General features: G+C 42.4%; 1 protein-coding gene across 3 annotated transcripts in view; it reads right to left on the reverse strand.

The window, feature by feature from the left end:
* Window positions 1-4,030: 4,030 nt before the first annotated feature.
* Window positions 4,031-14,016, reverse strand: part of LOC102200340 (Golgi apparatus protein 1) — a 38,863-nt gene continuing 28,877 nt past the window's right edge. Inside the window, exons 16-27 of one of the 3 annotated variants that reach the window (XM_005748771.1) lie at window positions 12,491-12,608; window positions 11,632-11,724; window positions 11,056-11,193; window positions 10,457-10,580; window positions 10,165-10,307; window positions 9,434-9,535; window positions 8,701-8,808; window positions 8,241-8,361; window positions 7,847-7,953; window positions 7,136-7,299; window positions 6,429-6,502; window positions 5,933-6,328 (exon numbers count right to left, since the gene is read on the reverse strand). In XM_005748771.1, coding sequence (XP_005748828.1) covers window positions 6,439-6,502; window positions 7,136-7,299; window positions 7,847-7,953; window positions 8,241-8,361; window positions 8,701-8,808; window positions 9,434-9,535; window positions 10,165-10,307; window positions 10,457-10,580; window positions 11,056-11,193; window positions 11,632-11,724; window positions 12,491-12,608 — 1,282 coding nt within the window. In that variant the 3' untranslated portion in view covers window positions 5,933-6,328; window positions 6,429-6,438. Of the gene's footprint in view, window positions 5,505-5,932; window positions 6,503-7,135; window positions 7,300-7,846; window positions 7,954-8,240; window positions 8,362-8,700; window positions 8,809-9,433; window positions 9,536-10,164; window positions 10,308-10,456; window positions 10,581-11,055; window positions 11,194-11,631; window positions 11,725-12,490; window positions 12,609-14,016 lie in introns of those variants that run through there. The other 2 variants (XM_005748772.1, XM_005748770.1) reach the window with 2 other exon arrangements.

A 14,016-nucleotide genomic window follows, 5' to 3' on the forward strand; every position in this document is an offset into this window, starting at 1 on the left:
TACTAGCTTTTTTTTTTTTTTTAGTGGCGGAAACGGGCTTCCATACACTTCTGTAGAAAGCTAACACTAACTTGGACTTAGACTGCTAGGATGCTACGCTACACTGGCACTACTTAGTGCGCCATTCTAAGTATGGATGTTAGAGTACAACCTGTACATTCTCCTTATTGGTTTAGTTCATATTAAAAGGTTTAATACTGCTTTTTACACACATGTTTATACAAAACCTTCCTTCAGTCATATAGAGCTACTCTACGGATGCCATCATTAAAATATGGAGCTGGAAATGAGGAAATTCAGTGACCCTGGACGCAAAACAAAAGTCAGCGAACTGGAGCACAAATTCAGCCAAACCAGTTAATTAAAGGTTGCGCAAATTATATGTTTGAGAAAGTCCTTCCATCACCTCTGAAAAACTACAGGTCAAAGTTCAATTTTAAAACACATGCAGGGATGTGTCGCCCACATTTGTTTTTTTATGTTTACAACTGTGGTTATTGTTTTCCAGTCCATTCACTGGAACAATAAAAACCATAAACAACGCATCCATTCAACCATCCATCCTCTTACTTCCACTGATTCAGGTCAGGAGCCTAACCCAGCTAGTTGAGCTAAATGAACATGAAAGGAAGCACAAAGGTTTCTGTAACATGTTCAAACAACTGAAGCTGATATCATCACTTATTCAAAAGTTCTGTTTTCTCAAACTCTGTAAGAAAAATGAGGCATTTTGTGTTTTAATATTTTCTTGTGCTGAGGATGTTGTGGATCTCATGAAAACAGTGACTCTGTTTCCTAACTTTAACCACATGATAGCAACCTTGACTTCAGCGATGACAAACTAAACCTCAAGCTTCACTCGTGTGCAGGAATCAAACTACTTCAGGGAACCAGCTGTGTGCAGGAGATAAGAAACTTTTATCCGCCATTTGAACAAGTTAAATGAATTCCAGGAACAAGTTCATTATCTTGTTCTCAGGAGGTATTGGTGTGATTTTGTTTTTAAGGGTAATTGTATTGTGAAAAGAAGTTATTCTCTTGTGGGAAATGAGAACACCTGGAACGAGATATTGTCTTCTGGGAACGAGTTAGCTAAATGTTCCCTTCATAAAACATTTTTGAAGCTCTGTAAGACCATAAAAATGTATCCAGCATAATGAAAAGACATCATTTAACCCCGAACGCAGCTTAGCACATCTAACCGTCTGTAAATTGTCTAAGCAATCGTTTTATTGGATTTTCCAATGATTCAAATACTGAGAAGCATTTAACCCTGTAACGTATTTGACATGAGTTTTTGAGACCTCTACATCATCAGTGTGACGATTTTTGTTCCTAAATAAATTGCCCCAAAACGCTGAATGGAATAAAGTAAAATAATTTATATGGCAATTATTTCATGATTCATCAGGCTTTGCAAGGTGAAGGATTCTGGAAAAACCTGCGGTGATTTACCTGATAACGTCATCAGAGGTGCTGATACACCGTGGCTGTGCAGGCTCAGCATTTTTACTCTGTATTAAAACTTCAAGGTCTTTGCTGATACTGTTCGCAAACTTTGTATTATGATTTTCCCCAAACTACAGAATAAACACATTTACCTCGACATCGCGTCAGCCTTTAACATGTGCCAAGTTAAAAGCTGTAAATAATGGAAGGTATGTTTTTTGTCTTGAAATGTTAAAAACATAAACTGTAGTTTGTCTTTTGTGCAGTCTATGACTTCCATGTGTTTGGGTCTGCAGGGCTGAAGAATTTAACACGGCTCTGCGAGACGGCCCGAAGCCTCCACGGGTCAGACAGAACACATAAAAACAGGCAGCACAAACGCAGACATGTATGTTTACCCTGCATGCCTGCAGAGAGTCTCACAGAGTACAGAGAGCACAGCGCAGAACACGGATGTTTGAGGAGAAGCATCCACACTGCCAGATCAACCCCACCATGAGACAAGGGGAATATCATGATGGAATACAACGTTCCCTGCATTTGATTATTTTCCCCCCTTTAGTTTAATTGGAATCACTTCATACGTTCACATCTTTAAGTACTTTGTTGTGGTCTCAGCTTAGTAACGTATCAAAAACTCTCCAGAAATATGCAGGCGGTTTTAAAGGTCTCATTAATTCAAAGCAGTTGGTTATTGTAGTTTTAGCAAGTTTAATGCAAAGATGAGGAAATGCTCAGTAAATTGAGAAAATACGTAAATCACATCTATTGTCCTCGTGGAAATGCTGTTAGTCTTTGCAGCAATGGCCAGATGAATGCTGCTTAGCAACAACAAGGAAGTCACCACGAATCAAAACACCGCCAAGCTCGAGAGTCACGCACCTCACATCAGCCAGGTTTGTTCAGGAGAGTTTTAGAAAAGATATCAGTGTTTCAGGAAAAGTGGTCCACCACTGACGACTCACAAGCCTGTGTCAGGGAGGGAAACTAGGCAGAGCAAGTTTAAGGCTATCACGCTTATTCACATCCCACTCTGACCTTTATGCTCTTTGCTTCCAGGTTCATCTGCAGGATAGAGTTAGGCACTCAAAATACTTCGTTTTCATGGTTCAGGTACATCCATGTCCGCCTAAAACGTTGCCCCACCTAATAAAGCTTAGTGTGAAAGTCAGAAGAAAACTGTTCGTAGGGGAAGTAAAGATCTACTCTCAGTTGTGAGAGTGTATCAAAGCACCTGGATGTGTTCGTTCAGGCCTTCACTGATGCACACACAGGTGATGTCACCCAGTATTTCAGTTTAGACAGTGCTCGGCCCCACCCAGTTTGAAGGAAGAGCGGGTGGATTCATGGCTGCATGACTGTTGGGCGCTCCGGCTTTTGTGCACCATTTCATTCTGTGAGTGAAGGTCTATTGTTCTGGATAATGGAGCGAGTGCTGTTTATAAATAGAAGCGGAAAGACCAGAGTGAAAAACACTGGAGCCGCAGGCTGCAGAGGGGAAGCCAGATTACAGCGAAACGCCTAAAACAATGGTGGGCTGTAACGTAAAAGGTACTGTGTGTGATTTAGTTTGCACAACCGCAAAACATGTCCTTTAATTCAGAGGAAGTTTCACTGCATTCATTCACGTTTTGGGGCTTAACTTTGTACTACATTGTGCAGCAAGCAACCGAGAGAGTCTATAGTTGGAGATGAGAGTGAAGCCACAGCACTGCAACTGTCTGCATGTTGATGTTTGAGGCCACTGACGGGATTTTGCTTGAGAGCTGCAGTCTGACAACGAAGGACGCCACCACATGGTTTTGATTTTTTGTGATCGCCCACTGCAAACTCAAACTTTCAACCACAGAGGACAGTTTTAGTCTCACGAGGCGTTGATTTGTCTCCGAGGCAGTGTGGTATATAAAGTGTTTTTAATGATGTGCCTGGTTACACAAACACTAGTTTAAATAGTTGGGCCACCTTGTGGTACAAATTGGAACTACATGCAAGTACAGCCCGATCCACACTTTGCTCGAGCTGGTCTCTTCCAACACTACACGCAGATTTTTGGACACAGCGGTTTAAGATGAGAACTTTTAACCTTTCAAAATTAAATTGGGATTTTTTTTTGAGCTTCAAAAAAACTGAGCTGAAGCCCCACAAACTGATGTGAAAACAAAGAAAAGTTTTACCATAATTACCTAAAGAATAGGAAACTTATTTCCTAAATGTAAGGGTCTGTTCTGAAGGCATCTTAAACTTACTCATTGATGCCACATAAATATCACTTCAGCAACCGAAGTGCATTTTTAGCAAATCTCAATTTTTCCATATTATAAAAGCAGACACATATATGCCATACACATGGACACCCGCTCTGGCTCCTATTCATTTACATCCAGATGTCACACAAATACCTCACTGTAGAAACAAACATCTGTCCCACTTGGAATCAAACATTTCCTCAAAGTTTATATAGATGCACAAAAAAAGCACTACATGTTTTAGTGCAGGGCTCAAGTATTACCACATGTACAGATATTACATTTCACAGCGTAAATTCTGGTTGAGCCGGACGTGAAATAAAGAAACAGTGGAGTAGAAACCTTGCAGACTTTATTATTATCATTAACAAACTGTCCAATTTTTCATCTGTACAACAACAACAAAAGAAAAAAAGTGGACAAAAAAACCCCAAACCAATCAGGAGCTCAATGGATTCAAACAAACAAACAAGAGAGTTTTACAAAAAGATCGGTCAAATACGCCACACGTCACCCTCTGTTGGGTGCAACAGGTCGTCTGGGATGTCCTGTACAGCGGGACGGCGGTTAGGCACACTTCGATTTAAAAACAAACAAAATCTGATGGAAAAAAGGCATTTCAATGAAGCAGAACGTCTCATTTACAAGCAGAGAGGGCAGCGCTCACCACGCCAAGCTTCAACAGTTAGAAGGGGAACGGTACATGTAGTTTACAGTAAGTTATCGTCACTCAGTATCATACACATGTGATCAGCTCACGCAGGGAGAGGAGAGGCCCTCGATTTAGTGTTTGCTCACACGTGTTTATATGAGACTGAACGCCTCCTCGGGCATCGACCTGCAGGCTGAGCGTCGCAAACACGCCCTCCGAGCAATCCGTCCTCCTCTACAGAACCTACAGAAACTATATATGTCTGTGTATATGCTTTTACAGAGCCAGAGTGACCGTATCTGGACGAGAGGGGAGAGTTGTAAACTGTGTGAGTGTGCATAACCTGCGAGTTAGTGTTAAAGGTAACATTTGTAACACTTTCACCACCAGGGGGCAGAATTCTTCCAGGGGGTGTACTGAAATGTTTCTGCCTTCCCTTAAGAGACTAAGAACATGCTCTTAATCTCTTGCCTTGTTGCCCCATCTCGTGGTAAAAACTGGTATGCACCTGGCAATATCTCATGCTTTGTTAAATGCTGTTGAGACAACTTTACAGTAACAGAGTCATTAGTGGCAAGTAACAAGCGAAAAAATAAAGACAATGCCACGATTACTAAAGCAGAGACCTGTTGGATGGTTTGTTAGAAGAATTACCTGCACGTCAAAGTCATATTCATTATCATCATCATCATCATCATCATCAAAGGAGAAGACACCCGAAACACGTTCCAGAGCTCAGTGATTCCAATTAGTTACCAGTGTCGGCACACCCTCAAAGCACCCTCACGCCTAACTTTAAGTCTTCACAAAGTCGGACCAGGTGAGCTACGAATGAATTTACCCAGAGTGCAGCTATGAAGGAGAAACCATCTACAGAGATCAAAATGATTTTTGTGACAAGCTTTAAACATTTTTATTTCTGCGGTAACCTTGAACACTGACTCATGCTGGAGTCGGCATCAAGTTGACAATGGCGGAACTGCATTCTGCTGCTCGACACTGCCTCAGGTGAACCTACACAACTTCTGTTGAACTGATGGATGTTCATGTAAAAAAAAAAAAAAAAAAAAAAAAAAATTACAATGTTTCTAATAACGAGGCCAGTGTATGTACAATAACTGGAAAGCTCAGGCTTCAGGCTGCTCTACATCCTGGATCTGTATGATGAGAGAGAGAAAAAGAGAAGATATCCTTAATCCGGTCATCTCAGGCACACAAGCCTTACCCCATCTGCTGCTCAGACCTCTTTCTTAGGAGGAACAGTCAACCAGTAGGAAGCAAATAAAGATTATTTGGAACCAGGAATCATGCAAAGTGACTCTGGTCAAGCCCAAGAATAAAAACACGGAGCTGGAGGCATGCATTTCAAAATCCGCACTGTCCCACGTGAAAATCCACTAGTTCCTCAAGGAGTTCGACACCTGGAGGTGTTCACACCTTTGCTGCCTCCCCCCGCCCTGCCTCTCCTCTCCCTCCTCCCACCCCCCCTGCAGGAAGAAGGGAGTCTCGCTGGAGAAAAGGCAACCAGAGAACATTCAAATCATAGATGAAAAAAAAAACAAAGTAAACAAATAAATAAGGCTATGACAAAACAATATATATATATTTATAGATATTTAAAAAAAGAAAAAAGAACGAAAGATGTGCAATGATTCCAGTATCATTTTTACACAAAAATGTTCACATCTCTATAGTAATCTAGAATCGTTTCTTTTTTGTCTTTATTTTTTTCCTGCATTGCTTCTCAGCTTTTTCGTGCCAACCAGCACAAAACCGACAGCCACTCTGCGCGGCGATGGGCGGCAATCAAAACGTCTGGTTTCCATCCCAGTCTGAGCAGAGTGATGTTTAAAAAAAAAAATTAAAAAAAATCCCACCCGAGATGGCAATGATGGGAGCAGCAGGTGGAGACACACGGTGCATTTATGACACAGGCTGTGCTGTGGGAAAATAAGACACCGGATTGATGAGGTTTCTCCATCTGGAGAAAACAAACAAAAAAACCCAAGTAAAATAACCACAAGCGATTCCGGTTGTAGCGAGTTGGCCAAAGTGTGTGAGGTGCAACTCTGTGGCCCCACCCTCGCCTCTTTATCTGTGGCTCGGTCGAGGGCTGGCTGGCACCGCCCACTTGGCAGTCCCTTGGCGATAAAATCTAATATGAATCAGCACAAAAAAAGGAAGGGGGGGAAAAAGTGTAATAAACTCCAAAAACCTGTTCAAGCAGAAGGAGAAAACAATCTGGCGGCATAAAGACAGTTTGGATCTCACACACACCCTCACAGCAACACACACTCGCACTCACACACACACACACATACCTTCACAGCAACACACACTCTTATCAATAAAATACTGGAGTCATTAAACTGCTCTATTACACATGAGCATTTGCCCACCCTGCATTCTACACATTTACACCTACGCATTTCATTTTTTCACCTTGACTTATAACCGTTGACCTCCGACCCCACATTCTTACCAATTCCCCTCCCTATCCTTGCCCCTTAAACCAACAGCAAAAAGAGAAAGAGTTAAAAAACAAACAAAAAACCCCTCCAGATATATCAGATAAGAATGTGTGAAAATCTCTGACAGCTAGGATTGTGGGTAATGTCATTCCCATGTAGATGCCCCCAGCTGTGAGAGAGGGTGAAAAAGCTTGCAGGAGGAAAGTAAAGACGATGCGGCGGACTTTCAGGAGCATCAGGGGTGAAATGGCGAGGAGGTCTTTTTCAGTTGCGGTCGTTAAATATGTCCTGACCCCAGAGGGGGGGGCGGAGTCTACCTGTCCTTGAGCTCCTGAGTGACTCGCTTGGTGAACCTGCCGCAGAACAGCCCCATCATGAAGAGCAGCGCCACACCGGCACAGATCACGGTCAGGATGTAGTTCTTGGACGGCGATGTCATCACCTGCATGGCCAAGTCCCCAAGTCCCTCAGCAGGTGCCACCTGGTGGACGGCAGAGAGAAAGACAATTAAAAGCCTGCGTCATTTCAGAGGGAAAATAAAAGCACCTTTAAACTTTTGTGCAAATTACTTATTCAAAAATATTTCAATAAAAAATAAAAATGTGTTCAATCGCCCAATTATGAGGTAAAAGCATGTTGAATTAAAGTAATCAATTTCAAAATAAAAGTCTCTTAAAACTGACTCAAAAAGGTCAAAGGCGACAACTTCAGGTTTAATCTTGTGTTTTCACGTTTAAACCTAAAGCTGGTTTTAATGACCACTAACATAGCAACCTATGCTGCAGGCCTAACTTACTCTGGAGCAGGTAATGTGACGATAAGAGAGCAAGACATACAAAATCACCACCAGTCAGAGCTCTGGAAAATAGCACTCCCACTCTTGGAAGATCCTGCGATAGATTAAGTGAAGCCAAATCATGTAACTCGGTCCTGGTTATGCTGAACTTGATTGATAGCACCTGCAGACCTCCACCCTCCTCAAATGTGCGCACGTGTGTCACAGGTGTTTCCCTGCTCGGTGAGTGTACCTTGGCAGCGTAGCTCCACATATCGATGCGATCCTGAAGTCTCTTCTTGCACTCGGGCTGCAGACGGATACGTTTGTCCTGCAGCGCTTCCATCAGGCACGACATTTCTGATGGGACACAAAACTTCCATTAGATATAAATAAACTGAAAGACAAACAGAATTTGGATGGGGATTGTAGTTTCTGTGTATTATGCAGAAGAAGCAGTTTGTTTCTGCTACCTTTTCTCTACCTGATTAAAAATAAATAACATTAATTTTGCTGACTCCTGCAATGCAAAGTTTGCCCTTCTTTTGTTCTGACGGCCGCTGAATAGCAGCCAGTCGTTGAAATAAAAAGTGGGACGTTTGTTTTTCGTGTCTGAGTCACATGACTTCTGAGTGAGTTTGACTCACGGCGTCCTTTGCCAGGTGGGATGGCAGCACAGTGGTGTTTGATGTCCAGAGCGCAGGCCGTGTGAAGGACGGGGTCGACATAGATGTCCGCCTTACTCTCCTTCAGCATGTTCAACACCTCCTGCGGGGTCAGCGTGGGAGAGGAGGGAGCGGGAGAGGAGGAGCATAAATGTGTTGTTAGAAAAGCTTCTAGAAAGAAAGGATCATGAGAGTGTCTGTAGTGCGATTCCTCCTTTTCTTTATAAAAGATTCATTTAAACATTGATGCCAGAAAATAGCCACAGTTACATCACTGTAACTCAAAGAGGTAAGCTTGATTCCTATCATAAGAATAAGAGTTTGTAAATGAAAATGAAACAATAAAAGAAACGGTTACTTTGCGTCTACAGCTGAAACTGAAATCCAAATGATGGTCTGTTTGTCTGAGTGGTCAGTGAAGGCAGCGGTGAGCTCGTTTTACCTTCTTACATCCTTCCTTCTTGAGCTTCAGCAGGTTGATTTTCAGACATTCCTCCACCTGTCCTGTCTGCTCCTGAGCTGCTGCCTCCTCTGTACACAGACTGGAGATCTGCAAACACACAATAATCAATAAAAAGCCATTAATGCTGTCAGAGCCCCTCTGAGCTCCTGCCTGCTCACTGTGAGTCACATTCTGGCTTCTCAGCAGCGCTTCAATAATCCATATTTTTAAACTCTGATGATATTTCTCTCTTAAATCTGTTGCCTCAGTCACGATCCAGTCATCGTTTGTTCGACATCTTCTGACAGAACGAAGCGTAGGAGCGACACGTGTGCATGAAAGAGATTCATATTTTTACTCTTTATTTTTAGCACTTGTGTTGTTTTCATGAACATATTTAGCTGCTTTTTGCATGCATGCCTTCAAATGTAAAGGTGCACAGGAAAGTCATATCCATGTTTCCCCCCTCTAAATGATCCAACAGAACCCAGAAGCAAGTAGAACGTAAAGTACCGCTGATATCTGTGCAGTAATTTATTACCAAGCAGCTGGCACCTCCTGCTGGAGACATGACTACATCACAGTGAATGCCAGCCGTTTTTATTCCTAAATATTTACCCAATAAGAATAATTATGACGCATGTGCTCGGGCACAAAATGAACACCTGAGTTAGGATGGAGTGATGGGAAGAATAAACTGTGTGTGTCACAGTGAAAGTGGAGAGCAGCAAACCTCTTCTGCACACTGGATCTGCAGCTGAGGGTCCAGTCTGTAGTCCAACGCCGACTCCTGCAGGATGACCCGGATCTGATCCTCGCAGTCAGGAGACAAACGCTGCCACACACACAAAAATAAACTTTTATTCCACAAATAACTCCTTCACCATCTACAGGCGGACTCACCAACGCTTCTCATCTTATTATGATTGATTAAAAGTTGTGTGGATAGAGAGCAAAACTCTCTTGCAGATCCGGGGTTGCTCAAATTAAACATTTCTGAAGTTTCAAATAATTATTCAGCAGCCAAAAGCTCAGATCCTGATGATCCCAGACAATGAAGACATATCAGAAATAATGCCACAGGTATAGAGGTTGTTCAAACCTTCTGTTTACAATAGGCAACCAATAAGAAGAAAGCTGATTTAAGGGGGAGGGACTTAAACAGCTAGTCTCAGTCAGAGGATGAACCGAGGAGCTGCACTAAAGCTGCTTCACTGGAGACAAAGAATAAAAGTACAGAAATGAGCAGAATAACCCCCGACCCAACTATTCTTAGTTGTAAGTGTATGATCAACACCTAACAGATGAAACCAATAAATTACAGGTTCATATTTGTTGAAATAAAATCAGTTTGAATGTTTTTGCTCAGTGAAGCAGCGTCCCTAGAGCCAGTAGTAAAACCTGGATGTGAGGTGTGAAACTAATCTAACACTCTGGTTTGGTAAAGTCAGCCGTGGCTCTCACCTGGTCAGCGTATTTAAGTTTGAGGCAGGAGATGACCTGACCCTCCAGCTCGGTTTCATCCTTGGCCTTTTTTAGGATGGAGTCACAGAACTTCGGGATGTCGGCTTTGCAGGCCTTCCTCAGCACCGGGTTCAGCCTGTAGTCTGGAAACAAACGCATAAGAGATGAAAATCTGATCTCATGCTAACAAGCAACACTTCATCTGTTCTCCCACCTCGGCTTATTTAGACTTGAGCTGCTTTATTCTAAATAGTGTGCGTGTGTGTGTGTGTGTGTGTGTGTGTGTGTGTACCTGTGTTCTGGGTGATCTGTCGCTTAGTTATCATCTGCTTGCATTTGGGATCCATCATCTCGCTGTTCTTGTTCTGCTTCAAACACTGAAGAACGTTCTTCCCATCTGACTCTGTACAGAAGCGCTGAACACATCAAACAGCCACGTTACATTCGGCTCAATCACAATAACAAACATCAAACCCTCGTGGACCCACAATTAAAGAAACGCCCACCCCGCCAGGCCCATATTTAACCAAAAGAAACCCTCTGAGGGGCCACCGACACCAGAGGATAAGATAACGAGTCTGTGATGTTTCTGGTTATTTGATGAAAAACTGTTTTATTCTTCATTAAATTACAAAACAGCACAGAGAAGATGGAGGATACGCGTTCCCGATGGGCAGAGACAAACACCATCATAACCCAGAAACAAGATGGTGATGATGAAAAGACTTCAGCCAAGAGAATGTCTGAGATGATCCATCCACAACATAAGGTTAGCCATTAACACGCTGCTACATGGTCTGAATTACTCGCTAAGAAATAGTCCTGATCCTAAGATTCATGTCCACAATTCAGAGTGAAGGAAACTGATCTTGTTTTTCTTCTCTTGCTTACTCTGATCATGTTCTTGCAGACTCTCATCAGCTGATAGTCAAGTTCAGAATCAACCATCTCCACCTCCTGCAGCTTGAAGACCTTCTGGTGGCATTGCGAACTCAGCTTACGCTTGTTCTCCTTCAGACACTCGATAACCTGCAGAGATGAAGCCAATAAAGAAATAAATGAATAAATAAATTCTTTTTTGTACAGTTCAGACTGTTTAAAATTTTTCTTCAACTCCTTACATTCGTACTTTGCATTTTACGGATTTCCCAACAAAGTTACAGGTAAAATCTACTGGCAGTAAAATTATTTTAGGTTTTAAAGCTGCCGACTCTTTCTTCATTCGTTCAGTGTTAAGGAAACACTTTTGTCTGCACTGTGGCGGCGGCTAAAGTTTGGTTCTAACATGGTCCACAGAGTGTTTACAGGTTGTTTTTAATTATATTAGAAGAGATGCGAACGGCAAAAATAACGTTCTGGGTTCAACTCAGGAGGATCCTTCATACTCATTAACTAGTGTGTGTGTGTGTGTGTGTGTGTGTGTGTGTGTGTGTGTGTGTGTGTGTGTGTGTGTGTGTGTGTGTTGACCTGTGCATTCCCAAAGGCCACGTTCTGACACAGCCTGCCGATGTCGGTCTTGCAGGAGTCGTACAGCTCCGGTTCCAGACGGATGTCCTCTGACTGCAGACGTTTGAGGCAGATTTGGAGAATTTAAAGGAAACAGACACAAAATAAAAACTTTAAAGACACGAAGGATCTCTGCTCGCTTCAACGAAGCACACCGGAAAAGATAAAAAACACCAGATGCCCCCAGGAGGAACCTTAGACGATGCCGTTTGCTGCTACTTTTTACTCCAGGCTTGGAAAAGTGAAAGGAACATAAACTAGATCCGCTCATCTCAGTTTACTCTATTTACATTTCAATACGCACCTACTGACATCAGGGTATCCAAGTGTTATTCCATCTTAATATTTTGACTTCTTAAGTCTTCGTGCTGCATGTTTTCTATCATTATATATTAGCGTTTTCTTTTCGTAACACTTTTTCCAAGCATTACTTTATATTTGATTTCTTTTTAACTGCTTCTAATCCATTTTTGTTCATTTTCTCGTGTCTTATTGGGTTTGTCAGTCATGTGTGATGTGCTGTGAACTGCACAAAAAGGTGTTATAAAACTGCAGCTGCTGTTGCTGTGAACTGGAACCATCTGCACATGCGTCCTGATAAAGAAATATATTTTAACTGTTTTTACAAACACGGGTTAAATCTCTTTTATAAACTCACAGAAAACCAAACGTACTTAGCCTAAAAATAAAGGTTCTAAAATCATTTTCTTTTAACAGCATGTTGGGCTGTTTCATACGTTTCTGGGCGGTTTCTCGCTAACCAACAGCAAACCTGAGGACGTTACACTGCCCGACTTTGACAGAGAGTCAGAGAACATACCATCTCCACCTCCTCCACCCGCAGCTGTTTACGACACTTGACAGACACTCGCTGCTCCTTGGCGTCCTGCAGGGTGTCGTTTCTCACCGTGGTGCTGAGGCAGATCACGACATCCACCCTGACAACGACAGGAAGTCACAGAGGTTCACCCGACCAGTCAGATTCAGTATGATCAGCAGATAAGAAAAAAGTAAAGCAGGAAAAGCAGAAAGTGTCAAATTTAAAGTTTTAATTAAAGAAAAAAAATGAAGTAGAAAGATCTGTCTTAGGATAAACTGCTGAGTAACAGTGAAGCTCGATTAAGCAAATTACACCAAATACATTTTTGGGGAAAACCACAGCTGGAGATGGACAGAGTGGGGTTTAGTGGCCAGAATGGGTGTGAATTCATCTGACCCAAAGCTTACACACCAAGCTACAGCTACATGTTGTAGCTATGCACTGTCACCAGGGGGCAGTGTCAACATATTTAGAACAACCAAAGTGGGCTTCAGCAGCTTCAAAGCGAAGCAGAGGTTTAAATAATCAGTTTTCCACTGCAGCTGCTGCCTGTACTTCTCTTAGTGCTTCTTTCATCTTTAAAGGTGCAGTCAGTTATTTTCTGAGTTTATTTTAAAAAAAAAAAAAAGCAAAACAAAAAACATTCATGTCTAATTACAAGTGTCCACATCCAACAATGTTAGATCCACTCCACAACTTCACTAACACCGGCTGAGCTTACCCACAGAGGAGTAAGCTCAACAGTTCACCTCAGTGTCGCTGTTATCGGTCAGAAGAGAGCTTCTCTTACTCATCGACCGATCTTACACACACTCGTTCTACAGCCTCCTCCAGAGTGAATAAACACCAGTTGATGTAAACAGCAAACTGGCAGCCGACACTCACTACAGATGGATGGCAGCCAAAGCTATTTGTCCTACAGCAGCCACCGTAGCCAGACTACATACTTCAGTCAGGAGGAGTAAGATGACAGAATTCAGTTCGCTGCAATCTAGTGCTGTAATTTTCCCCCTCGGTGAACTTCCTGTTGAAGCCCACTTTTCAACCTGTATTGTATGTAGAAAAAAAAAAAAAACCTATGTAACAGACCCTGAAGTGGGTCTGCAAATCCAGCACTAGGTTCAGATTAGCCTGTCTAAAACCCATCTTTCAATATTAACTGCAGACCCCTGCTGGCCTGCAGCATGCCTGCCAGGTGACAGAGGTGAGAAGGCCCAGGAAGCAGCGGACTGCTTGAGAGACCCTCAGTGATCTGCAGACTTAAACTACAGGAAACCAGTAAAGATCCATCCACAAGTTCATGCTTGCAAACCTGAAAAGCTCTTTTTCCATCATCATAACTTGGGAGTTATGATTTTCACAGACATCAAATGGACACGAGTATCACCATAGCTAATTATGCAATGCAGTTAAATTTCTCCAATGCATAGAATAAAGATCTGTGTGAATGTAGCATGCAGTTCAAGGAGCTTTGAGTGGTCAACATCAACGCATAAATAGGGATGGGTATCGTTTAGGTTTTATCC

This window comes from Pundamilia nyererei, unplaced genomic scaffold, assembly GCF_000239375.1.
Source record: "Pundamilia nyererei isolate P.nyererei 1_Seehausen unplaced genomic scaffold, PunNye1.0 scaffold00229, whole genome shotgun sequence".
Lineage (NCBI taxonomy): Eukaryota > Metazoa > Chordata > Actinopteri > Cichliformes > Cichlidae > Pundamilia > Pundamilia nyererei.